Source organism: Dermacentor silvarum, chromosome 2, assembly GCF_013339745.2.
Source record: "Dermacentor silvarum isolate Dsil-2018 chromosome 2, BIME_Dsil_1.4, whole genome shotgun sequence".
Taxonomy (NCBI): Eukaryota; Metazoa; Arthropoda; class Arachnida; order Ixodida; family Ixodidae; genus Dermacentor; species Dermacentor silvarum.
Genome location: NC_051155.1, coordinates 242,798,081 through 242,822,668, shown reverse-complemented (window position 1 = coordinate 242,822,668; position 24,588 = coordinate 242,798,081). Strand labels below are relative to the sequence as shown.

The window sequence follows — 24,588 nt, the reverse complement described above, 5'->3', positions numbered from 1 at the left end:
TTGGCACTCGCGTCGTACATCAAACACAGCGTACTAGCAACAGTGAAAAGTAGAATCGAGCGAGCGAGCGTCGGGTTGGTTTGTAAACAGTGTTTTATTTCGCGCGAGGTGAGTGACCTACTCCGTTCATTTCGCTGAAGCTTTCCTCATATTGTGCAGGATGTATGAAAGCTGACATTAACAGTGCAACAATTCATTTTTGGTAGACTTTAACGCTGCCGCCCGTTGTGGTTCTTGGCGAGTAGTGCATTTTGCGTGTTTTAAAATACGGAGCGATGTGTTCGTCATGTTGCTTCTAACTCTTGCTGAGAATGAATAAGTAAGCGGCCGTTCTTGTCTTAACGTAAGTGTGTATGAACAGCAAGTCCGTGAGATCTGACGACATTGTCACGAATACACAGAGCCTCGCACAGAGCTTGCGGCTGCATCATAAGAAAGCGAATCTTTTTTTTTTTTTTTTTTTCCTCTCCCTCCCTCCGGGCGCTAGTTCTGATTTACTGACGGCCACTACCTGTTGATTTAGGATGATTTTGAATATTTCATGGTGTCATTACCTCAATTAGCAAACTAAACTGTGGCGCGCGTGAAATCGGGGTCAGTGAATCTAAGGATGTAGCAATCGAAACCTAACGGTACTTCTAAATAAACTGATCACGGTGTTTTTCTTCTGTGTTCCGTGGTCAGGTGCCAGCATGGGCTCCCAACAATTTTGTCTGAAGTGGAAAAGCCACTACAGCAATCTTCTGAGTGCCCTCGACCAGCTACTGTTCAGCGAGTCGCTCACAGATGTCACACTTGCCTGTGAAGGGTTTAGCCTCAAGGCTCACAAGGCTGTGCTTTCAGCCTGCAGCCCCTTCTTTCAGGTGCTTGCCGAATTCCCCAATTGTTCGAAAGCATCTGCATTGTTTCCTGCTTTGTTGAAATGCCCTAATGAATTTTATGTAGGTTCCAGTTTTACTTGTTCTGCTTTGTTTACTTGACCTGCTTTATCATTTTGTGAGCAAGGAATGCACCTTCAAACACCTCTATGGCAGCTGCACAACAGTCTTCTTGGTGAAAGAGTACAAAAAAAAAAAATGCCTTGTTTACGACATTTACACCTAAAGCCAGCTCTATAAGGATGTAGTTTAAAATTTTGAGAAGGAAAGATAGCCGTGATGCCACACTTCAAAAGCTCCTGGTTCTTTATATGCAATGGCTCATTACATGAAAGGCACCAGAAACTTGGGAGAATGCCAATGTGTAAAAACTGAAAAAACAAAACAAAAAACTATAAATTGAAAAATGATAGACTCATTAGTTTGTTGTTCTTTGTCACTAAGATAATTTTAAATATAATAAAGGCAACAATTTATTTGCCTCTGTTTTATCTTTCATTGGTCATATTGCTGCGATTTGTTCTTTTTTTCTTTTAAATGTTGAAATCAAGCAGCTAACTGAAGTCGTTGAAAACAAAAGTATATAATCATTTTAATTTGGCAGTAAATGTAAAAGGCCGTAACTTGGAGGATTGCATTGAAACTTTAAAAATTATGGGGTTTTACGTGCCAAAACCAGTTCTGATTATGAGGCACGCCGTAGTGGGGGACTCCGGAAATTTGGACCACCTGGGGTTCTTTAACGTGCACCTAAATCTAAGTACACGGGTGTTTTCGCATTTCGCCCCCATCGAAATGCGGCCGCCGTGGCCGGGATTCGATCCCGCGACCTCGTGCTCAGCAGCCCAACACCATAGCCACTGAGCAACCACGGCGGGTCATTGAAACTTTAACCCTTTCAGGCCCAAATTAATTCTGTTCAATGTAAAAAATTTATCTTTACAATTTGAGATGTGCATGATTGTGGTAGCTTAAAAAAAAATTAAAAAATTTGTGCTCACACTTTTCAATCAAAACTTATTTAATAATTCCAAATGGAATCAGTGGGACTTGGTGGGCTTGAAATGCGTCGTTTCAAGCAATACGTGAAAAGTCTATTTTAGATGAAACTCTTTAAAGCAATTCTTTTCTTTGTTGAGGCAGAGGTGTGTGCCACACTTCTCGCACCGAATGCGGGAGTAAGAGCACATTATTCTCTATTTTTTCTTGTTTGCGCGATGACTTCTTTTTTATCAGACGGATCAATGTCGCCTCGATGGGTCAGCACAAGCTTCGGGACATCTTTCTTTTTCCCATAAAACTCACATGTTCTGATTGTTGCGATCTGTTCCGAAAGAAAATGTTTCCGTATTACGGAGGGATTTCCCCCAAAAAGTTTATCTACACGGCATAAACTCATATCAGCAGCATAAAATCATAAAAAGCAGAGCAAGGCTCCACCAACAATACAGGCTCCTGACGCGATAATGATCCATCAGGTAACACGCGCCCAAAACGTGGCAAAGTATGCCATGAAAACGCCTTTTGAGCGTGAACAAACACGCAATTTAGTCAGTGGGGTAACGTCAATAGAAAATGTCTCGCGTGAGCAGTCGAGGCCGCCACGTCCCAATGATTCCTTTTGGAATCATCAAGATTCGCAAAGTTCTCTGGTACCCGCAGATACTTTTCACCGAATAAATTTACTGCGAAGGAATAGCATAACACCTAATAGTCAAAGTCCAAATGTTCGAGACAAAAATAAAATAATTGTCGTACCTCTGCACGGTGAAAACAAGAGGGGATCTCGGCGAATGGTGGGAACAGTGCAAGCGATTCTTTTATTTTTTCGTTCAGAGGTGGCAGCACTTCCTTGAGTCCACCAGCTTGCCAGCATATGTAGAGCAAGGGCTAAATATGAGTTCTACCGTAAGAACAACCTTTTTTTTTTAAACCCGGGGTTTCCCACTGAGCTACAGAATTGATGATTCCATTTGGAATCACCGGGCCTTAAAGGGTTAAAGAAAGCTATGGGCTGCACAATGAGTGGTTGAACAGAAGCAGATAGATGTAGTGTTAAAGAACAGGAAGACGGCAGTGTGGATTAGAGATTAAGTGTGGGTAGACAATATTCTAGTTTGCATAAAGAGGAACTGGAGTTGGCAAACTATGTATTGTATATAAAAGATAGTCGGTAGTCTGTTAGAATACCATAGTGGGCACACAGATAGTAAGTGAAATGCATTTGAGGTAATCAAGGGGATACTTTGGTGTAATGCAATGAGCTCAGATGTTGCAAATGCAGGTGATCGAGACGTCTGGACCTTTGACTTAGTAGCCTTTCTCCTGCAGTGGACCTAAATCAGATGATGATGAGCAATCTGAGTTCCTCTGCTTTTCCCCTATCTGCTTTCTGCTTGCTTTTTTTCTATTTTTCTCTGATGACTTTCCCTTTTTTTCTCAAGGCTTACATTTTACTTCGGTAACCTGTCATCACTGAACTTTATCCTTGGTAACACCTCTATATCTTGTAGTATGGTAGAATTTGTAGAGATTATTAAGATTATCTTACTTCTTGTTTCTGCAGTGACATATCGCAGCCCTTGATTTTTGTGAGGTTTAACACAGATACAGAATTTTAATCACTGAGGTTTGACACCTTTTAAGGTAAAATATATGCTCTGAGCAAGTGAGCTAGCAAGAATATTTTCTTGTTTTCATTTTCCTGATTGTTGGTGTTATTTGTACAATAACTTATCATATTATTTTTGTGAGCCTGTAGATCATGCAAGTTGCACTGATTATGAACTATCGTGTGGCTTCATGCTGGAAATATTCATACGAAGTTCTGAACTTCTAGGTGTGCAGGCGACTACTACCTGATATTGTAAATGCTTATGTGTTCCAAACAATTAAAAGTAAATTCTGGGGTTTTACATGCCAAAACAGTCTGCCTAGTCGGGTGACTCATGTCATCTTTCTCCTCAGCACCATGACAATCATATATTAACATATTGTCAAATAAACACATTGTCATTGTCAAAACCGCAATCTAGGTATGAGGCATGCCATACAACTCCAGATTAATTGTGGCCACCTCAGATTATCAATGTCCACCCAATGCATGGTACACGAGCGTCTTTGTGTTCCACTCCCATTGAAATGCTACCGTGGTGCTCAGGATTGAACCAGTGACCTTGTGCTCAGCAGCGTAATACCATAATCGTTGAGCAACTATGATGGGTTTTCTAATTACTGTCTTTACTCCTAGACTAGAGCGAAGCTCAATTTCTCTCTTTTTTGGACCCCTTTTTTCTGTCATTTGTGTTCCTAAACACCAAACCTCCCCTTATCCTCCATTCCTTTTTTCTTTTTTTTGTCTTGAAAGCCAGTAGCCTTAAACCCTCAATTGATGGCAGATTACCTAATGTTTTGTATCTTGCAGACCTTATTTGCAGAGAACAGCTGCCAGCACCCAATTGTCATCCTCAAAGATTTCAAATTCTCTGAACTGAGAGCCATTGTAGATTTCATGTACCACGGTGAAGTGAATGTCTCACGTGAGCAGCTTTCCTCACTGCTGAGAGCTGCAGAGGCACTTCAAGTGAAAGGCCTTACTGACCTGACCAGTGACACTCCTGAACTGGCTGAACAGTTGCCCAGGTTTGTTGGCCCACTGTGGCGTTTGTGAAGCGCATCAGCTCTTAGGTTTTTAGATGGTGCATTGGGCTCACAATTCTTTTACCTGTATAATAAAAATGACACAAATGAAAGATTGCTTGCAGAAACTATCTCTGGCTGTTCGCCCAGGTGCACATGTGAAAGTGAAACCATGCATGGCAACCATGGCCGCGATCTTGTAGCGAGGCATTATGACTTATTCTACTCTAGTCTTATCATCCACTGCTCATGGCTGGCGGATCCCGTTGATAACACGAGCGGACCGTCGCTCCGACCACTGACTAAGCGTGAAAAGGCATTATTACCGGAAAGGCATTGCTACAAAATACTGGCCCATGACTGTGTTTTTGAAGTGATGCCTTTTCGGATGCTATTCCTGTTCGCCTTTCGTCACTGGTCAGAGCGACGCTCCACCCACATTATCAATGGGATCAGCCAGCCAGGAACGGTGAATGATAAGAGTGGCATAGTATTGAGCAGAAGGCATTGCTACAAAATTGTGGCCCATTACAAATTTCTGGCTCCTGTAGTCGCTTCCAGCTCTTGCAGTACACAAATGCATGGCCTTTGAGTGTTGGTTTCATTACTTTGGCGGAGCTGTCGCAGGGGTGTGATTTCATTTTTTACTCATTAGTGTTGCCAGGCTGCTGTACAATTTAACTGGGATATTAACAAAAATTCAAATACAAATTTTTGCCGTATCAAATGTGCTCATATTTTGTCAGCTGGCAGTGGGACACATACAGTATAACATGCGTTGCATAATTTAAGCTCAATAATTTGGTGTTATGGCCCCTTTAAAGGAATACTGAAACGAAAATTCTGTGTCTCACTTTTTGCTTTCTTGGGTAGCTGTCGACTCCATAATTGAGGTACAAAACCTCAGTTCCCCGAGAACACCATAAGTAATTGATTACAGCACCTTTATGCGATTCGTTCAAAATGCGGGCCAACTGCAGCATGGCTACGGATATGAAAAATGAGACTATTCAAGTCATTAGAAGCGGAGGTGGTGGTCACGTGGTACCACAAACAACTCAAGAGTGCGCCAGTCAGCCCGGTGCACGGGTTACAGGCCATGCAATGACCATCTCTCCATAAGCTGCCATATTGCATGCTTCTCTTGGGAATGGAAGGGAACCCACTCTCTCCTCTTGTCCATCAATTGCTTTTTTTCTTCTTTTATTTGAAGCTTGGTCATAGTGTATGTTTGCATCAGAGATGTCTGGTACCATGAGACTGCCACATCAGTGACATGGATATTCTGAAATCACGTCCGAACCTGCACTGCACTTGGCAAACATATTACCGTATTTTCCCACATATAACCCGCACAAAAAATTGAAAAAAAGTGCTTAAAAGTTGGGGGTGCGGGTTATCTGTGAATATTCGCGAAGGGAGGGGGTGGGGGTCGGCTTCATGGTAACGTGCGGCCTGCCATGCAGAGTCCGCATTGTCCGCATGCCTATCGACATCCACGTGTGTTAAGCCAATAAGAGGCCAACACAGGTTATGGCCTGATCCACATTCATAGTCTGGTTAGACGCTTTTCGGCATGGAGGAAGATAAATGCTTTTTGGTATGGGTGTTCTGTGCTTTTCGCACGCTTTTCGCACGAGTCAGGTGCCGTTCCTTGTACGCCCAGTTTGCACAATTGGCCAGCCTTAGGCATCATGAATGTGTCTCGGCGGCAGTCTTTCACAATGAAAGAGAAACTGAAGATCATAGCCGCTGCTGAATGAATTGGCAACAGAGCTGCTGCGTGATGGTTCCGAAGATGATTACGTCTTCGAGAGCGGCGATGAAGCCTCGGATGGCAGCAGTGAATCGGATGACAGTGCTGACAACGTTGCAGCGGTCGTTTTGAAATAAATTTGTTTTGAAAACGAAATGATGGTTGCGCGTAGTTGTAACTTTCTAGTCCTCATTTTTTGGGACAAGCGTGCGGGTTATACGCGAGGTTATTTTTTTATTTTTCGTGGAGTTCAAGGATAGGGGTGCGGATTATATGCAAGGGCGGGTTATATGCACGGAAATACGGTAATTGGTAATTGAGGCTTTTCTAGCTTCACAGCTATGCAATAAAACAATAAAAATGAGATAAAAATTTTCTGTCCATCGCCCCACTCCTTTAAGAAGTATACAGTTGCATTCTTGTTTCATAGCCTTGTTGTGATTTGCATAAATGCCTTCTAATCTGCCTGAACTGTTTAAAAAAGATGTGCACTGAATGTTTAATCACCACATACCTGAAGGAATGTCTGGGGCAAAAATTGTAGCAAGAGATTTAGCAGGGGTATTAGCAGGCCTATCGGGCTGTTGCTATAAAGGCAGTGCATAATCTTGGACATACAGGAGTTTGACCTCATGTAGAATTGACATAAGACCAAAAAGTGGTGCCTTGCACTGATGCCTTGAGTGTTGATAACTTTGGAGAGGAAATATTTTATTGTGTCTTTTTGCTTCTTATAGTTTGACTTCCTCAGAGGTGCGAGCAAGTAATGTAGACTCTGCAAGCGTTGCGTCACCGTCAAAAAGAGCCCTAAAATCGCCACCAAGCAGCAAGAGAAAAAGAGTCAGACCTCGACATGTCGCACCTCGAGAGCAAGGTAACAGTTCATTACTATGCTTATTATAGCAGGAGTAAAGTTTGCTTAAGCGGTTTGCTTCTGCAGTAATTAACAGTAACTGGCTTTTGTCTTGCATACATTTGCATCTCTTAGAAAGGATGCTTTGAATAAATTATTGCATATAACGTTAACTTACTATTTGAAAAAGCTACGAGGTAGGTAAACGTTTGTTGATTTCTATTAACTTTTGCTCTGACACGTCTTGTGACAAGGAATTGTTACTTTTGTATATAGGGATTTCAGCAGACCTGCACTGTTGTCGGTGTTGCTCTTGTGCCATGGTTGTATAGTTATCAATATTCAAAGCACACACAGTCAGGCGTTGTTTAGAGCGCAGTGCCCACAGCAGGCACAAAACAACATTCCTATTTTTAGACATTGAAGTTACATATGCAAAGACAACACATCAGTAAAGTATACAAAAGAAAAAAAGTCTAGTTTCCCTTGTCACTGTGTTGTCTTCTGCAATGTTATAGTTGACTATTTATCAAAAAATAGTCAAATAGTTGACTATTTCAGTAATCTGTGTTGTTGTGCCTATATTTTTTTATAATTAGGGGGCTGCACTGCAAGGGCTCTAACCTTTTTCTTCCTTTGTGCACCTATGGCATTGCTCCTTCTTTCTAGAATATGTTGTTTAACTGTTGCCCCCTTCTGTATTATTGATTTCCCCTCACATCTGTGTGTGTTGCCATAGTTGAAACAGAATACGAAGCTTTGTTGCGTTTGGGCATGACAGCAAACAGTGCTTAATGTGTTTACTTCAGTTACCAAGGGGCGAAGCTGATCAGGGCATTGAATACATGGCTGGCAGAATGTCAAAGGTTTTCAAGCATTGTTGAATACTTTGAGCAGTTTTAAGAAAGAAGGGAACAGTAAAAAATTCACGCAGAAGTTCCACTGGAGTTTTCTAAGTATGCGTAAGTATTGTGCCACTTGCTCATCTCCATGCAGTGCGGTGTCGTTATCAATATTATCAAACTTGATCCAACCAGCATAAACACTCATCAAGCTTTGTTGGTCCTTATCAACCTTATCAGACTACATCCGACCCTTATCAACGATTATCGGTCGTTATCAACCTGCAAAAGTGGATGTCCAAGCTGTTGTAAAACCACTACTTTACTGCTTTATTGATTGTTCGGATGCTTGTTATGAGCTTGTTATTGAAACATATGCTGTTCTGTATATTGTATGGGTGATTTCAATGAATGTATGCACTATTTGCTTCACTTTGCTGAGTGCTTGTAGCCTCAGCCTTACGGGGGTATGAGCCATTGCTTACGGGGTATGAGCCATTGCATTCGTCTTGCGTGACGGCCGAATGAGCTTCTCGTTGGGTAGGCATAGAAATGCTTACGCATTTAAAAGGGAACACTGGTTTTCAACTGAATTTACTTGGAAAAATCACACACCATGTGGCAACTGAAAAGGAACTGCCAAAGTGCATGCTTATTATCCTGCATAGCACACCCATCTACTATCCAGGTGGAGCTCATAACAACTGCGCTACTGCTTTTGGCCGGCGAAATCAAGGTTGGCTCCTTCATTTCTGCGCAGTCAGCTGCATCATTTTGTGTCAATATTCCCGCCGCTGAATGTGAAATTGGCATACCCAGTGTCCAATTTGATAATGAATATTTGAATACAGAAGCACTCTTAAGGTATCAAACAAAATTGAGTTGTCTTCAAATACAATGTCTTCAAGCTTTAAATATAAACATATACCATAATTGCAATAATTATATAGTTACATAATTTTGCATTACGTAATTATACTCATCATGGTGGCTTAGTGACTATGGCATTGCGCTGCTAAGCACAAGGTCGTGGGATTGAATCCTGGCCATGGTGGCCCATTTAGATGGGGGTGAAATACAAGAACAATTGTGTATTGTGCATTGGGTGCAAGTTGAAGATTCCCATGGGGTGAAAATTTCTGGAGGCCCCTTCTATGCTGTGCCTTGTAATCAGATAGTGATTCTGGATCATAGAACTCCAGAATTTCATTTATTTCAATTTTTTTTAGTTACGTAATTATGTGTTCATTGACTTTACTTGTTTGGGAAACTTCTGTCCACCAAAGTGCATAAATCACATGTGCAAGCAGCATTTGCACAGCTAGCATAGGCCTTTCAATAAAGATTCTGATAGTTTAACCTTTCAAGTCTTGTAGGTAAATTCATGTGAAATAGCTGCAAAGTTGTCCTGAACTTCGAATGCACTGATAATTTATGGCATACAGCTTCATTGCACAAGTATTAAAAAACAGGTTTTGAAAAGAACAGCTTTGTTTGATGGCACTTATGTCACATTCCTGTAAGCTTCTGTACAGTTTTGAGTTGCTGTAGTTGCTGCAGCCATGTTTTCTTGAATGTTAGCCTGCTGGCAGCAAACTCAATTTTGTTTGTCTTTCCAGAAAGTCGGGTTTCTAGCAATGATGAGGCAGAAGAAGAAAACTCAAGTGACGGAGAAATTTCACCTAAGCGCAACTCCGAGGCAGTCGCACTGCAGAGAACTACTAGGTCAAGCAAGAGTGGCAGCTCCTGCTCAGTGTTAGAAACCTTGTTGTCCACCAAAGAACTGAGTGGAAACTGTGAGCAGAGGCATAGGCTGCATGCATGTCACGAAGCTACAGAAGAAGAAAAAGACTTTGAGACGTCACGGCTTCTAGAACAAGCACTGGCAAAGGGTGATGAGGTAGGTGGCAACTAACGGCAGAGTAGACACCTTCTAAAACAAACTCTGAGAAGCTGAACAGTTTGGGCACCTTTGTTTTGTTCCCCTTATGTTCATCACATTTCTGTTAAGGGAAATCTGCAGTGATTTTCTAAAGCTACCTATTTTGCTCTGCATCTGCTCCCAGCATATTTAGGTAGGTGCATATGAAAATATTGGTGACAACTGGTGTGAGCTTTGACCAGGAAGTTTCAAGATGTTAGCTAGCCAAAAGCCACTCTACTCTAGCCTTTTTCTCGCCCATAATATAAATAGTTGAAGTGGTGGGAGAGTAACTTCTAATGGTCAAACAGGGGTATAGGCAGAGACTGGTGATGAGCAGAATGCATCATGGCAAGTCATGCAGAATGCGAAGGCTACAACAAGCAAGTCATCCGCAGCACTAGTTGTGTGCGAATAGTAGTTATTTAGGCCCACTCGACTATGATTCGAATAGCGTCAAAAGAAAATCGAATAAACTGTTGAATACTTTTCAAATAGTTTGCAGTAATGTACAGCCTTCTTACCATTAATATCATACTATTTTCACATGCTTGTATTCACAACATTAGAAAGCTTCTTGCATTACACTGCACATTGTAAAGCATTCTTTAATAAAAAGCACAAAGGGAGCATTAGGAACAACTAAACAGATTGTTTGCAAACTCGGGGCTCTTCGGAGCACATGTGGTCATGCATTAAAAAGTTAACTCTTTCCATACCGCACACACTGGGCATCGTTAGCCCGCCATCGATGGTTTGAAACCCCGTTTTTAGACCTTCCGCGCCGCTGATGGACACACTGTGCTATCGCACGTGAAGGAGAACTATATTTTAGTTTTTTAAGCTGTTCGAGTTATTCCCGCGAGGCGATGATTTCTTTAATGCACTCCGAAGTTTCACGATCGTCAGAGTAGAAAGCAAAAATGACTGCCTCCGAGAGCGGCTTGTGCTTTGAAAGATCGCAGATGTTGTGATTCTGCTGTGTCTGCGGCTGATTTTATCGATGAATTCAGCAGCAGCGAGTCTGAGGATGCTGCTTTTTCGTCGGACTTTGACTCTGAGAGCGACGATGACGTAAACCAGCCCGGAACATCGGCAGCCGGAGCCCGGCACGCCTAACTGTAGTGCTTGCAATTAAATTTTAACGCCGGAGCTGTTTACGCCGAGCGCAATCTGTCTGTCGTCAACAGAAAAAGTGGGCCGATCCTGGCGGCAGTGCAGAAAAGGTCCAAGCGCAATGGCACATACTCCTGTGAACTAGTGAAGCTGAGCCTGGCTAAGTGTAGCTAAGCATGGTTTAGGACTACTTAAGCTTAGTCAGTCATCGATAGGCAATTGATAGCTGATCAGTAATCAATAAATTCTGGAAAATGCTGGGGAAGACTTGGTAGTGCTTAGCCGAGCCCAAATACGTGACCAATACCTTGCAATAGCCACTCGATAGCCAATCAATAGATAATTGGTAATCGACAAATAATAAATTCCGGGAAATACTGGGGATGACTTGGTAGTGCTTAGCCTAGCCCAAATACATGGCCAATACCTTGTGATAGCCAATCAATAGCTAATTTATAATTGATTAATAATCAATAAATTCCAGAAAATGCTGGGGATGACTTGGTAGTGCTTAGCCTAGCCCAATAGCCAAGACTAGCTAGGTGCTCATCAGCTCTGCTGTCTCTTTAGCATTGTGCCTCCAGTGCAAGCTTCGCAAATTTTTTTGTAGCGGAATGCCTGTTCAATTAAAATTTTTGATTTTTTCGGAGATAGTGCCTATTAGACGGCAATACATTTCCTATATCTCATACTTTTCATTACATTTTTTTTCTTGGTAGATACAAGCGTGTCTTTACAAACGTTTTTCAATTTTATCCCACAATATTGATTTTTGCAATTAATATCTTCTTTATGACACACATCTTGTTAACAAAGCTTTTATGCATGAAAAGTGCATTCATTCTGCTTTTTGTTTATGTATTACATAAAATATTGAGTGCAGTAGTTCCTCCATTAAAAAAAAAATCTGGGCGTAATCTACAAAAAACACCTATTTTCCCCATAGTAGGGAAAGAGTTAAGGGGATCTTTTGAGCCAATTAATATTTGTGTATACTTTCACGACCAAACCACATACATGTGTCTGCGGGAATGGCAGGACGGGGGGAAAAAAGAGAGAGGGGGAAAAAAAGAACAAAAAATAATTTTTTATCTAGTTCGAATGGTTGTGGCAGATGGTGGCACTATTGTATCAAGTAAGTAGCAATAAATAATATTCAGATTTAATCTAATGAGAGGACACAAGTGTTGCATCTATAAATAGTAGCAGACAACACCCAGCGCCGAATTTCATGCCAACAAAAATTTATTTTTGAGGGATCATGTTTACATGAAAAAGGCTGGAGGTCTGAATGATGCAGCATGCTGTATGTAGTACATTATGGTCCGCTGTGGATGTGATGGAAGTTATTGCAATTTGCTTAAATTTAATTTCTGATTGTGTACAGTTGACCACATGAAGTATTCAAAATCTATTAGAAAAATACCCGGATTTTCTAATGGCGATTATTTGATTCGAGGACTGAATTGAATAGGACAATATTTGATTTGTTATGCAAAGGGTCTGAATATTTGCACATTCCGATGCAGCACTGCAGCAGCGAAGGCAGGTGGGAGTGTTTGGGAGGCTTGAACAAGTGAACGAAAAATATCATTTTGTGGATTTTCTGTGAAAGATTCATTATCTACATTTAAAAAGGTTTAATTCATCTAATGATTTAATTCACCTAATGTCCTACAGTATGTGGACATCTGCCATCAGTTGTACAATGATGGACAACATTTTTATTATTTCTACTGCCATCGCTTCGCTTTCCACTTCATTCATTCTATGATGCTCACTGTCGCCTGCATTCTTAAATTTGCACATTTAGTATGTGTTTTGTGTGCGTCTTCGTATGTGTTTTGTGTTTTCACTTGCTCTCTCATCCCTCATCATTTATAACACCTGGAGTAGCATACAAAGCCTTTCTCTCTTCAGTTATTAAACTTTCTCTTGCACACACATTTTGTGACATACTGGTTGGCATATATATAGTTTGCTTGTGATACATTCTTGGAATGTGCAAGTTTTGTAGACGATGGGCAGGCTGTGTAGTCCGAATAGCATGACAGTGGGTGTTCAAGAGGCTGTATAGTCCGAGACTGGTTGTCGGGGATTATGCAGCAGTGAAATTTTTGTAAGCAGTTTAGCTCGAAAGAACAAAAGTGCAAGATATATATATTTTTTTGTCCACCGCCATGCATAATTAGGGGGTGGAAGAGTTCAAAAGAAGCAACACATCGAACTCTTATGTTCTGTATAACACCGTTTAAAAACACTTACAGTGGATGAGCTGCACCTGTCTAATATGTGTGCCTCTCCACTTCAATGACAATCTGAGTTTGACCTTTTCAGACTTGTGTGGCTTTGCACTGCCAGGGACGAGTGAAACCATGACTTCAGTACACACCAGGCACATGTTAAAGGGGGACCCAGGGGACCTCAGGCCTGCCCCCAAAATAAAAATGTTCGCCATTTTCACAAGCAGAATAGGAATACAAGTACAAGCAGTGATGCACTCATTTCTTTCCTACAAAAGATATGCATTTGCATGCGAGCAATAAACTAATTTTCCCAATATATTGCCACGGGGATGAGAGTAGCCAAAAAGGATAGGAAATATGTTTACAAAATATATACAGAGAGAGACAGCTGCAGGCAAGATGGCAGAACAACAACACGAGCGCTACTCTGATCGTCGTCTTCACCGTCTTTCTGGCGCATTCTTCCATGCTCAGGCAGGATGTGTGCTTCAGTGCGCGAGAATAGCGCGTAACATAGAACTCCCGCCGTCGAGAGCGCCGTCGAGAGCGCCGTCTCGGCGCTTAAGGAGCAGTAGGATCGTGTCTGGCAACATAAGGCTTCAGTCAGGAGACGTGCACGATATCAGTGACGGACGCGGCAGATGAATGAATGTCCAATGAAGCGATCTTGTACGTGACGTCGGTGATCTGGCGTAGGACCTTGTAAGGCCCGGAGTAGCGAGAAAGAAGCTTTGACGACAAGCCAATGTGGCCACAAGGCGCCCAGAGGAGGACCAAAGAGCCTGGAGAGTAATTAACGACTGTGATGGCTATCGTAGCGGGCTTTCTGGGACAGCTGGGAGGCATAAAGACGATCCCTTGCAATCTGGTGAGCCGTTGCAGCCCGAGAAGCTGCATTGTGGGCGTAGTCTGTAACAGGGTGCACAGGTGACGGTAAAAGAGTCTCGAAGGGCAATGTGGGATGGCGGCCAAACAAGAGATAAAAGGGGGAAAAGCGAGCGGTGTCATGGCGTGACGAGTTGTAGGCAAGATGGCAGAACAACAACATGAGCACTACTCTGATCGTCGTCTTCATCGTCTTTCTGGCACATTCTTCCATGCTCGGCAGGATGCATGCTTCAGTGCGCGGGAGTAGTGTGTAACAATGTCATCGTAGGCAGTCATAAACATTATCGCTAAAGTCGTCGCTGCAACTCGGACAAGAGAGTCTAGTGTCAGTTTCATGGTTTATTCTTCTCCTCAATAACAAGCTGGGGAATTTTGTTTTCGAATTCCATTCACTTTGAACACTGAGTTAAGAGTGAAATGCGAAGTGTCACAGGTGCACGGTGGGCACACAGAAATATTGGGCCAATTATTCTCTTAGTTCTGTAGAGGAGCATTACAGGGGAACACGTACATTTCCTATATAGACGATCTGTGAACTTTTCTTGAGCGCTGCTTTGCAAACAACCAGGCACCAGACAACACAATACTACAGATTTTGCAATTCCTGTTACCAAGGCATGTTCTCAGGGGTAATGAGAACGTGCCCCTGAGAACATGCCTTGGTAACACGAATTGCAAAATCTGTAGTATTGTGTTGTCTGGTGCCCGGTTGTTTGCAAAGCAGCGCTCAAGAAAAGTTCACAGATCGTCCTTAAAGGGACCCTGAAATGATTTTGACGATATTGTACAAAAGTACCGAGTCGTTAGGGTAGGTCCTTCTGATCATTAATTGACACATCTAAGTGCTCTGAGTAAAGCGTGTAATTTATTACAAGGTTTTAAAAAGACACATCGCTACCAATCGCAGCACGCCACTTGGATGAATTTTAAACCGCCCCTGACCATTTGATGCGATTTCACCGTATCACGTCAGTAGGGTGAGCTATCCGATTTGCTGCCCGGGGCGCGTCATGGATAATTTTTCCAACATCAGGGTGAACAAATGTTGTACGTAATACAGTGGAATCTGGATGATACGATCACGGCTAATACGAATTTGCGGATGATACGAATTTTTCTGCGGTCCCGGCCGAGCCCCATTACTTTGCAACGTGTTAGAAAACGGTTGTTACAAATCGATTTTCGACCCGTGTCGGTTGATACGAATAAACGCCACCCCACCGACGGCCGCGAAAGAGAACAGCGCGCAGTCACGCGCTTTCTTCCTTGGTGCAGAGGCGCGAACGCGACGCCGGACAGCGTGGAGGCCGCGACTGGGCGCGAAGAGTTCGAAGCGGTGGCGCTTTTGTTGCTTTTGTGCTTTTCCTCCTTTTCCGTGTGCCATCGGACGGAGTGGCTGCCGTGCTTCGGGCCGCGTTCTTTGAGTTTGCGCCATTTTGCCTAGTCGCAGTGAGCTATGTCTACCGAGATACGATCTCGGCTGATTCGCGCGGCCGTATGCCGAGGCGCGGGAGCCTCCGTTGGCGCATCTTCCATCGGCTACGTTATCGGTGCTGATGGCACAGGGCGATTGTCGGTTTCGCTGCTGGAGTCACACGGTGCAAGATAGCGCGGCACGTAATCCATGGGGCAAGGTTGCGCTCGTTCAGTCCGGTGCTCCTCCACTTCTCCCGGTAATCGCCATATTTTTATTGCCGTAGGAGCGCTTCCGTATTCCGAAGGTGTGCTTCGTCCAAAGTTTATTCGCCATCGTCGCTCCATCACTAACCTGGGAGCTCTCAGTAATCCGAATTCTGTGTGTCAAGTGAAGACGCCGGCGTGGTTTACGAAGCAGACAACTGCGGTTGCCATCTTGCCCCTGCCAGAGCAGCAACCACTGGAGAGACGCCTTTCAGTAGGGCAGCCAATCGGAGACCCGCCTTCATCGGAGGGCCCGTGTGACTACCTATCGCAGACCCGCACTTCTTTTGTGTTTGTGCGTTTGTTACAAGATGGCGACGACGGACGAATTGAGAAGCGGAACGGCGAAACTTAGAGCTTTCGAACGATACCAAGATGGCGGCGCTCGGTGGCGGGAAATACGAGATATGGCTCCGTGAACTGCGGTGATTTTGCGCGATTTAAAGCTGTTATCTCGCCCTGCGCACTGACGAATTAAACTTTTATTGCGATAGCAATTATATGGACACTTCAACCGGATTTCTGCCGTCGTCGTCGCCGTCACCGTCGCCGTGAGGTTCCGTATAGATAACATCTTCGCCGCGCGCCGTATGCCCCAGCGGAAGCGTGCGGGGACGCGCGCTATCACGGAGAGCGAACGCACTCAATCTCCCACGCGCAAGCAAGGAAGCGGAAAGCCAGCGCCGGAGGGAGCAGGGGGGGGGGGGGGCACTTCTCTGCCAACAACCGCGCTCGTCGCTCGTCCGCACAGTCTCTTATCTCTCCCACGCTGCAAGCAAGGAAGCGGGAAGCCAGCGCCGGAGGGAGCGGGGGGGGGGGGGGGGGCGCACTTCTACGCTGCCAACAACCGCGCTCGTCGTTCGTTCGACCGCACCGTCTCTTATCTCCACACGGCTCTGACCTTTATGCGCCGTGCATTCGCCGCTCAGTTTCCGCTTGAAGCGATAGACCGCACGTACCTTCGCCCGCTGCGCGGCGTATGCGCTCGCTGCCAGCATTTTGACAGTCGTTGGCTGCAGTCATTCAGTGTGATCTATTCATGTTTCTTTGTGCGCGCTCACACCACGCTTGTTCATTCAGTTAGTAATAGTCGGGCCACATTTTCCAACGCACGCTACACATGCAATGCTGCCCAGATCGGCAGTGCAGAACTACAGGTGTGTCCCTTCGGACGCGCTGCCCACGGTAAGCGCTTCTCATCAACACCACCGTTTCACACGCGCCTTCTCGTGGTCATCGAGTCTCTCTTCATGTCGGTCTACTTACGCCGCAGCACACCTGCTTACTTAATCAGCTCATGTTTACTACAATTCATATTGCTACCAAGGCCGCTCACCTTACTTCGTATGACATTGCTGTGTTGCTATCGCATTCATTGCTTCGTCCTTAGGGCGAAACTGTGACATTTTTCGGGCACTTTGGTGCGTTTACAGCCAAACCATTTTGATGCAGCGTAGATTAGGCGTTGCAGATACCCAAACGCGTGGTTTTCAAAAATTCATTTTTCTCGCGATTTTCGCGATCTGATCCCCGCGTCCCCCCTTAATTTAGCTAGTTTTAATTGTGTTTCGATGATACGAATTTCGGCTAATACGAATATTTTTCGTGACCCCGTGAGATTCGTATCATCGAGATTCCACTGTAGTTGAAATGTTAGTTAATTTTTTCCACCGCCTGTGACCCGCGCTGCACCCGGCGCCCGACTGCTCATGGTGCGAGCACGAACGTGCTGATAAGGCTCATGTGCTTTGGGAATGCCAACGCCATGAGGAAGAAGGACCAAGAGGAAAGGGGAAGACAACAGCAAGACCCTCTGAAGCGGGGCGCCTCGCTGAGAGATGGCAAGCCGCCCTCCTCAGTGAGACACCCGAAGACCAGGAGTGGGCCGTCCAGCAGGCCAGGGCCATTGCTGAGGATCTCGGAAGATTTTCCTTGGGCGATGGACCCCTGGCAGCCTAGCCCCGGGCACGAACAGCAATAACCGTTGGACAAATAAAGTTTATTCCTATCCTATCCTATAAAAAGATATTAACAGAAAGAGAATGCACAAGGACAGTGTGCTACACTCTTGAAAGCACTTCCAGCACACAGCAAGTGTCGTCTGTGCTTGAGCTTGCGGAGCGCTGCAAATGTGCGACGCAATAGAGCAAAAACAGCGCTAGCATCCAACCGAAACAAAGCGGTGGAGTTCGCAGCGCCATAGTCATCAGTGAAAATTGTACGTTAATGACAGCAACGCCGGAACACCTTGTGCCTATTTGTGCCTTTAAAGCCTTTATTCTTGCGTTTACCAATGCGCATAACACCACGTTGGCCACATGCCTTCAAAAATGCATAGTCACTATCAGTGATCGCAGTTGATAGCGACTACGATTTTGTCCACATTTGTTAGAGGAAACAGTAGTTTCTTTTTGACTCTGGGCATGCATCGACTGCGTGGGTCCAGAACCGCAAGGTTGCTGTCCTTGATTGTGTTGATAGCGGCTGCAGTTTCAGTTGCCGCAACCGCAACTCTATCAAATAACTGTTTGCCGTGGTTGCAGCCAATGCCTCCTTTACTAGATGCCCGTCGCGTTGCTCGCTTTCCCATTGGGGCGGCGGTTCCCTTAGTTCAGCATAAATTCCGTGAGGCGGCGCTCGTTGCCTTTTCAACTTCCGGCGGCGGCGGCAGCGGTGGTCGACGACTTCCGCCGGCCCTTCTATAGCGCCTGCCGACTCCGAGACGGTAACAGATGCTACAGTAATCTCAGAGGCCGCAGCACGTGATCTAAGTTGCAGACGTGCGCCACAAGCGGCGCTCGTTGCCTTTTCGCGGAGAAGAGAAAAGGGAGAGGGCACGGAACCGGGTTTACCGGACCACGCGGCAGGCATCTAGTAAAGGAGGCATTGTTGCAGCAAACAGCTTTGTTTGTTTTGACTTGCTCCAAAGCTGTCGAGGATGTAGAGCCCCGGCTACATCGCGATGGACAGATGATATGTTGGCGACCAGCTCATTGGGGAAAAAATAACTGGGATGTGTGCGCGGTAGTGAAAAGCCCGTCAGATGAAGGTGCGCGCCTGGGCCGCGCAGCGAAGGAAGTTGTGAGGCCTTCGCTGCTGCGAGAGCCAGTCACGAGAGAACGAGAATTGAAGCTTCTGCACTGCTTTTGTGCAAAATAGAAACAGGATTTGCTCATTCATTCAGTAAATAAAAGCACGTTAACATAGTAAGCATTTGTTTATTGTTTTCTTGATACCCTACGTGGGACTAGCCGGGTGGCGCGGGGTGTCCCCTGCGTCTTCTCTGGACCTCAATAAAGTTATTTCACTCACTCACCCTGGATAATTCGATATTCAGTTAATTTGGATATTTTTTTAATGAGAAATGAAATCCGAATTAACGCGATTTTACTGCAGAGTAGTAGTAGTTAGTTGTTTATTTTAAATAGGCAGGCCATGCAAGGAGAAGAGCTTCCATGCCACGTGACGTACGCTGTAGCAGGGTGGGCGTCTTGTCCCCAGGGCTGGTATAATGTAAAACTCTTCCAATATGTTTTTATGCCCATATGGGCGAGGCCTGAGCCATTTTGACCTATCATGAAGGGCTAATGGCGGATTTGGAATAAAAAGTCGTGGTTTCGTGGTTTCGCCCGAAACGCAAAGCATTGATTGCAATAGCAGATTAGTAGACAGCTATACGAAGTAAGGATATTAGTTTTATCGGCCGTATAAACTTGTAAACATTCACTAACTAAATTAACAAGCATCATGCCACGCGCGCACAAGCAAACATGAACGCATCTCACTCGATCACCGCGGAAACTCGCTGTCAAAACGCTGGAATGAGGAAGCGTGGCAGCAGCAGTGAGCTAATTGACCTTCGTGCTGCCTCTCGCTTCAACGCCAACTCAGTGGCAAAAACACAGCGCACATGAAGCTATCGGCACTCTCACTCTGTCCCCATCGCAGATCTCTTTCAAGATAGAGCCTGTGTTGCCACGCTATGTGCAGCAGCCGGCGGAGTAGAATACCCTCCCTTCCCCCGGCGCCTTGCGCGCGATGGAGGACGGCGCGTATCCTCCCCGCTTTCCTCCCTTGCCCACGCGAGATTGAGCCACCATCATTGGCTCACCCTCACACACTTTCACTCGCACATACAGCATATGGCGCACAGGCACGATGTTATTGCCCCTCAACTTTATACGGAACATCACGGCGATGACGACGGCAGAAATGCGTCTGGAGTGTCTGTATAAATGCTATCGCAATAAAAACATATTCGAATAGTTTTACGTTATACCAGCCCAAGGTTGGTTGCAGCTCTCTGGGTCTGCGGTGACATATGGTGACCCAGAAATTGATACCCCGTCGATTGGACCGCATAATTTGAGAACATTTTTCCTTATCATAATGAGCATCGGCGATGGAATATATAGTTCGATCGTAGTGCCCTCGATGTTTCAGCTTTACAGGAAAGCATGGGCCGTGCCAGCACTTGACCCACTCTTCCATATTCTAGTATGCTATAGCTGCAAAGCACACTTTACTACGTGATTTGTGTTGGTTTATTCTGTGTCTCCTCATGGTTTCGAACTGTGCTGCCGTATTGCATTATTCTACCAAAATTCAGATTGGCCTGCTCCAAACTGCTCCAAAATGTTTTTGAACAGTCCCACCCCTATATACGATGCGCATGTGCAGAGGGCCTAACGACATTTCACGTATCGCTGTATCGTATCATGTACCAAGCAAAACTAAAGCTCTAATCCCGCCAATAGTTAGACAGTTGCGTCAGAACTACATTCTGCTGCGCAAAGCTATTGCCTGTGTACACCCCGTACCTTCTGTAGTGCTTCAAATTACTTGCGAGAGTATAGGCTTGTAGGTTGGTTGATTGCTTAAGTACACAAATTTGATGTTAATTAAACAAAATGGTTGTCTATTGTGGGATTTCGCATGAAAGTCACGCACTCAATAGGTAACATCTGCTTACCTAAGAACATTTGTTTTAGCATGATGTTTTAAAATAAATTACTTTTGCAGTTTGTTTAAACAAAATATGTTGGTATTTGTGTATTATTTATTGGAGAAGGGCCCATTGAAAAGGGACCAAGAGCTTAGACTAATAAAACTGCAATAGAATGCCATTATAGTAAACCACCCTGGACTGATCAAAATGTTTACTAAGGTGGCAGTTTTACTGTTAGGGGAGTCACTCCAAACCTTTGATGCTGCAAACAGCTGCTTTTAACATACACAGAGGTGTTTTCTCGCCCTTCATAATTGGGCAAAAATATATAAACACCAATTACATTGTAGTAAGGAAGCTGCTTATGCAGGTCTGTCGTGCCACACCAGTGCTTCAATAGAAACTTCAGTGGTGCAGAACAGTGCTGTATTGGGCCAGTTGGTACTTTGCCAAATCAGGAAAGAACAGCACACAAGACAGGCTCTCTAATCCTTGTTCTATTTTTTCTGCTGTTCTTTCATGATTCTGCAATAGTGTTAATATTAAGTTTAGATGGTCACTGTATGTCATGCAAAGATTAGCCAGGAATTTGTTGCAAACTTGTCGGTGCATTGGCAAGTTACGTGTACGGCTGATATTTTAGTCTGGTGACTGCTGTGAGAGGGGATGTTTTGTGATACAAAGGGTCACTCAGGCTGCCCATGTTTGCTGTAGGGAACTTCTCCTGGTTTTGCAGTTTACTATATTGGGTTTTTGTGCCTTAAGAATCATAAAAATCCAATTGAAATTGGTGCCAATGTCTGCTATAGTGAGTGATTTACTATGTCTGGAGTTACTATAATAAAGTTGTACTGTGTTCTCCTCATTGCCTAGTCCTTGTTTAATGCAACTAACGTTACCATGTAATTAGTGGATGCTGTTGTCACTTGCTGAGAGCATTTCTATATTGCAGTACACTTTCATAAATGCACTGTAGCCGTTGCTTCCTTGCAGAACTGGGAAGCATGACACATGCCATCTTTGTTTTGCAGTCCAGTTCAAGTGCTGTCGACAGCAATTGCCACGAGAAGATGTTCCCAGCATCTTCTCAGTTGAGCTTGCTGGCTACAGCAAAAATGCTGGAGTCTGGTTCTGGGAAACCAGAAGCGGAAGAAGATGCTTCTGCACTGCTAGCGACACTGGCAGCATCAGGCGAGAGCTCCAATTCTGGCAACAGTTCTGGGCAAGGTGTGACAGTTATGAAATTAAAAAATGATTGTTTATGAGCACTTTTAAGGCTACAGAGAGCTATGGCAGATTTCGGTGTGGTCTTGGCATGTGGATCAATTGTGTGTGATCAATTTGTGTGGCTATGCCCAGTGGCATAGCCAGGAATCTTTTTCTGGAGGGAGAGGGGAGTGTGGGGGAGGGCATGTTCTCGGTGTGCCCCCCTCCTAGCTACGTCACTGTGAGCACCCACATCACTTTTTAACTTGGCCTAGAAAACTGTGAAGACAACGTGCTTATAAAATTGTGGTGGTTAGCCGCATGAATTTTCTACAGGCATTTACGGTTGTGTATATGGTGCCAAACCAGAAGTTATGTGACTGCTCGACAGATAAGGATGATTGCTTACTTAGGGCTCAAGCAGAATGCCATGTGTCTGCTCCACAGATATGTTCGCATACTTGCAGTAGCATGTTGAATTGGGCTGGTTGGTACGTTACTGAACTTGAAGGGAACATTGCTCATAACAGGATGGTACCAAGAGGCAAACAGGATGGTACCAAGAGGAGATAAACAAGGCGCTGTGTTTGTCACCTCTCGTCACCGTCCTGTTTTAAGCTATGTTTCCTTCAAGTTTGGTTGCTTACTTGATGCAAAATGAAAAAGAAAAAGGCTCTGCTCTGTTCAGCTATAACTGCGTGTGGGCTTGTTGTGGAAGCTCTGAGCTACTTGGCTTATTGTACCGTCATTTTGCAGCCACATCTTCCGTGATGGTGACACTTGTATGCGCTTTAATGACTACCACTTGAACTTCTCAAGCTGCATATTTTTTTGGTTAGAGGATTCTCACAGGAGTGTACATAGTCTAGTAGTTCCTTGGCACAAAGTTGCTTTCAATTTCTTCTTTATTCCTCTGGACTTTGGTCCTGGATGATATGGGAGATCGACATGCCCTGCATGCAGGGCAATGAAGCCATATTTGCCATGCTGTAAAAACTCCCATTGTCTAGCTGACCAAGAGTTATGTTCTTTAGCTTTTGGTCCTTGATCATGCGACACCTGTTCTTGGTCTGATATTCTGTGATCGTCACTCTGGGCAGGCAGAGAACAAAGTTTCTGGCTTGAACTGTGCAGTATTGTTTTGTTGGTATTGACCCTTCCTCATTTGTAACCACTCTTGTCCATTTAGGTTGCTATATTAGAGATAGACGGACACATAGATTACAGAAAATATGGTAAGAAACATGCTTCATATTTTGCACACATGTGCATACCATTTTATTGTAAAGCGAAATAATTTGTGGTAGAATCCTATTGAAATTAAGGCTGACAATTGGGTTAGTTGGTTTCAGTAATTTGACATATTTGCAGCACTGAGAAAAAAGAAAATGCACAACATGAAGCTGAGAGGATCAGCGCCTGTCCATTCTCCTTCATGTTGTGTGTCGCCGTCTATTCAGTGCTGATATATGTCACCCTATTGAAATGTTTCCAGAATTTGCATTTTCCCGGCTGGAATGTTGTTTCTGTGGGGTTCTATTTCAAAGCCTGTAGATTCCCCTATATTGTATTCCCAGGTGATGTGTTGTTCTGGAGTCTTCTTTAATCTTGCATTGCATTTGAAATCTGGTGTGACAGATTTTGGAAATATGCAGAGGAAATGCAGAGATCACTGGGGCACAGGGCGGGGGTATCATATTCAATGGGCAAAAGGTTTTGTTCTCATGCATACAAGCCTTCAGACAGCAGGCTGCATTACAGCAACTATCACCATCCAGTCAACCACTGCATATCATTAGCGTTATCATAGTCATCCTTGCCTATTCGCTATTGCACCCAATGACTGGAAAAGCTAGAAGCTTGTGATTGGCAGCCAAAATAGTGGCTGTTTCGATACTGTTTTCGATAATGTTAATCAGCGATATTTCAGCCTTGAAGCGTAATTTTGTCTATAAATCATTTCCAAATTGAAACTATGTTACCTTCATTAATTTTGCTTTTCTGGCTCTAGGTTTTCTTAGCTTGCAAGTTCTTTTCTTCATTGATTATGTGAAGGAGATATTAGCTGGGTTCTTTGATATAAAACTCTTGATTAGCTTCAGAGTAAACATTTTTGCAGGTGAGGCACCCATACTTGTAGTTTATTGTGGCCTGCTGTTTTCTTGTTAAATTTAGTGGACAGTTTTGTAGGGCAAGGCCGAAAGTTTCAATCAGTAAAAGTGGTGTACCAAATAGCTCACATTTGCATACTGGATTTCCTGAATATGTTAGCTTTATGCTGTACAGTGGAATCTCGTTGATACGATCTTCACGGGAACCGGAAAATAAAGCGTATCATCCGAAAATCGTATAATTGAACATATTATCCAACCTGATCGTATTATTGGGAAAAGAGAAAAAAAACGTATCATCCTGAAAAATGTATTATGAGAATCGTATCAACGAGGTTCCACTGTAGTTAACTTAATATCTCACTTTTCCATCATGTTTTGATGCTGTGCCAATAGAAGGGCCGCACAAAAATGTTAGAAGTAATAGCTTCAATAAATGGCAAGAGGAAATGTTTTTGACTTTTTGGTAATAAAAGCAGTGTGTTCTGGGATATACGCAGGAAA

At 44.1% G+C, this 24,588-nt stretch overlaps 1 protein-coding gene across 2 annotated transcripts in view; it reads left to right on the top strand.

Moving 5' to 3' along the window:
* The first annotated feature begins 20 nt into the window (after positions 1-20).
* The window catches only part of LOC119442999 (longitudinals lacking protein, isoforms H/M/V-like), a 45,084-nt gene continuing 20,516 nt past the window's right edge, over positions 21-24,588 (top strand). For both annotated transcript variants that reach the window (XR_007465746.1, XM_037708107.2), the window contains exons 1-6: positions 21-108; positions 685-863; positions 4,303-4,520; positions 7,011-7,147; positions 9,588-9,868; positions 21,799-21,994. Coding sequence is in view for 1 of the 2 variants with exons in the window: in XM_037708107.2 (XP_037564035.1) it covers positions 693-863; positions 4,303-4,520; positions 7,011-7,147; positions 9,588-9,868; positions 21,799-21,994 (1,003 nt within the window). In the remaining variant the exon portion in view is untranslated. The remainder of the gene's footprint in view (positions 109-684; positions 864-4,302; positions 4,521-7,010; positions 7,148-9,587; positions 9,869-21,798; positions 21,995-24,588) is intronic.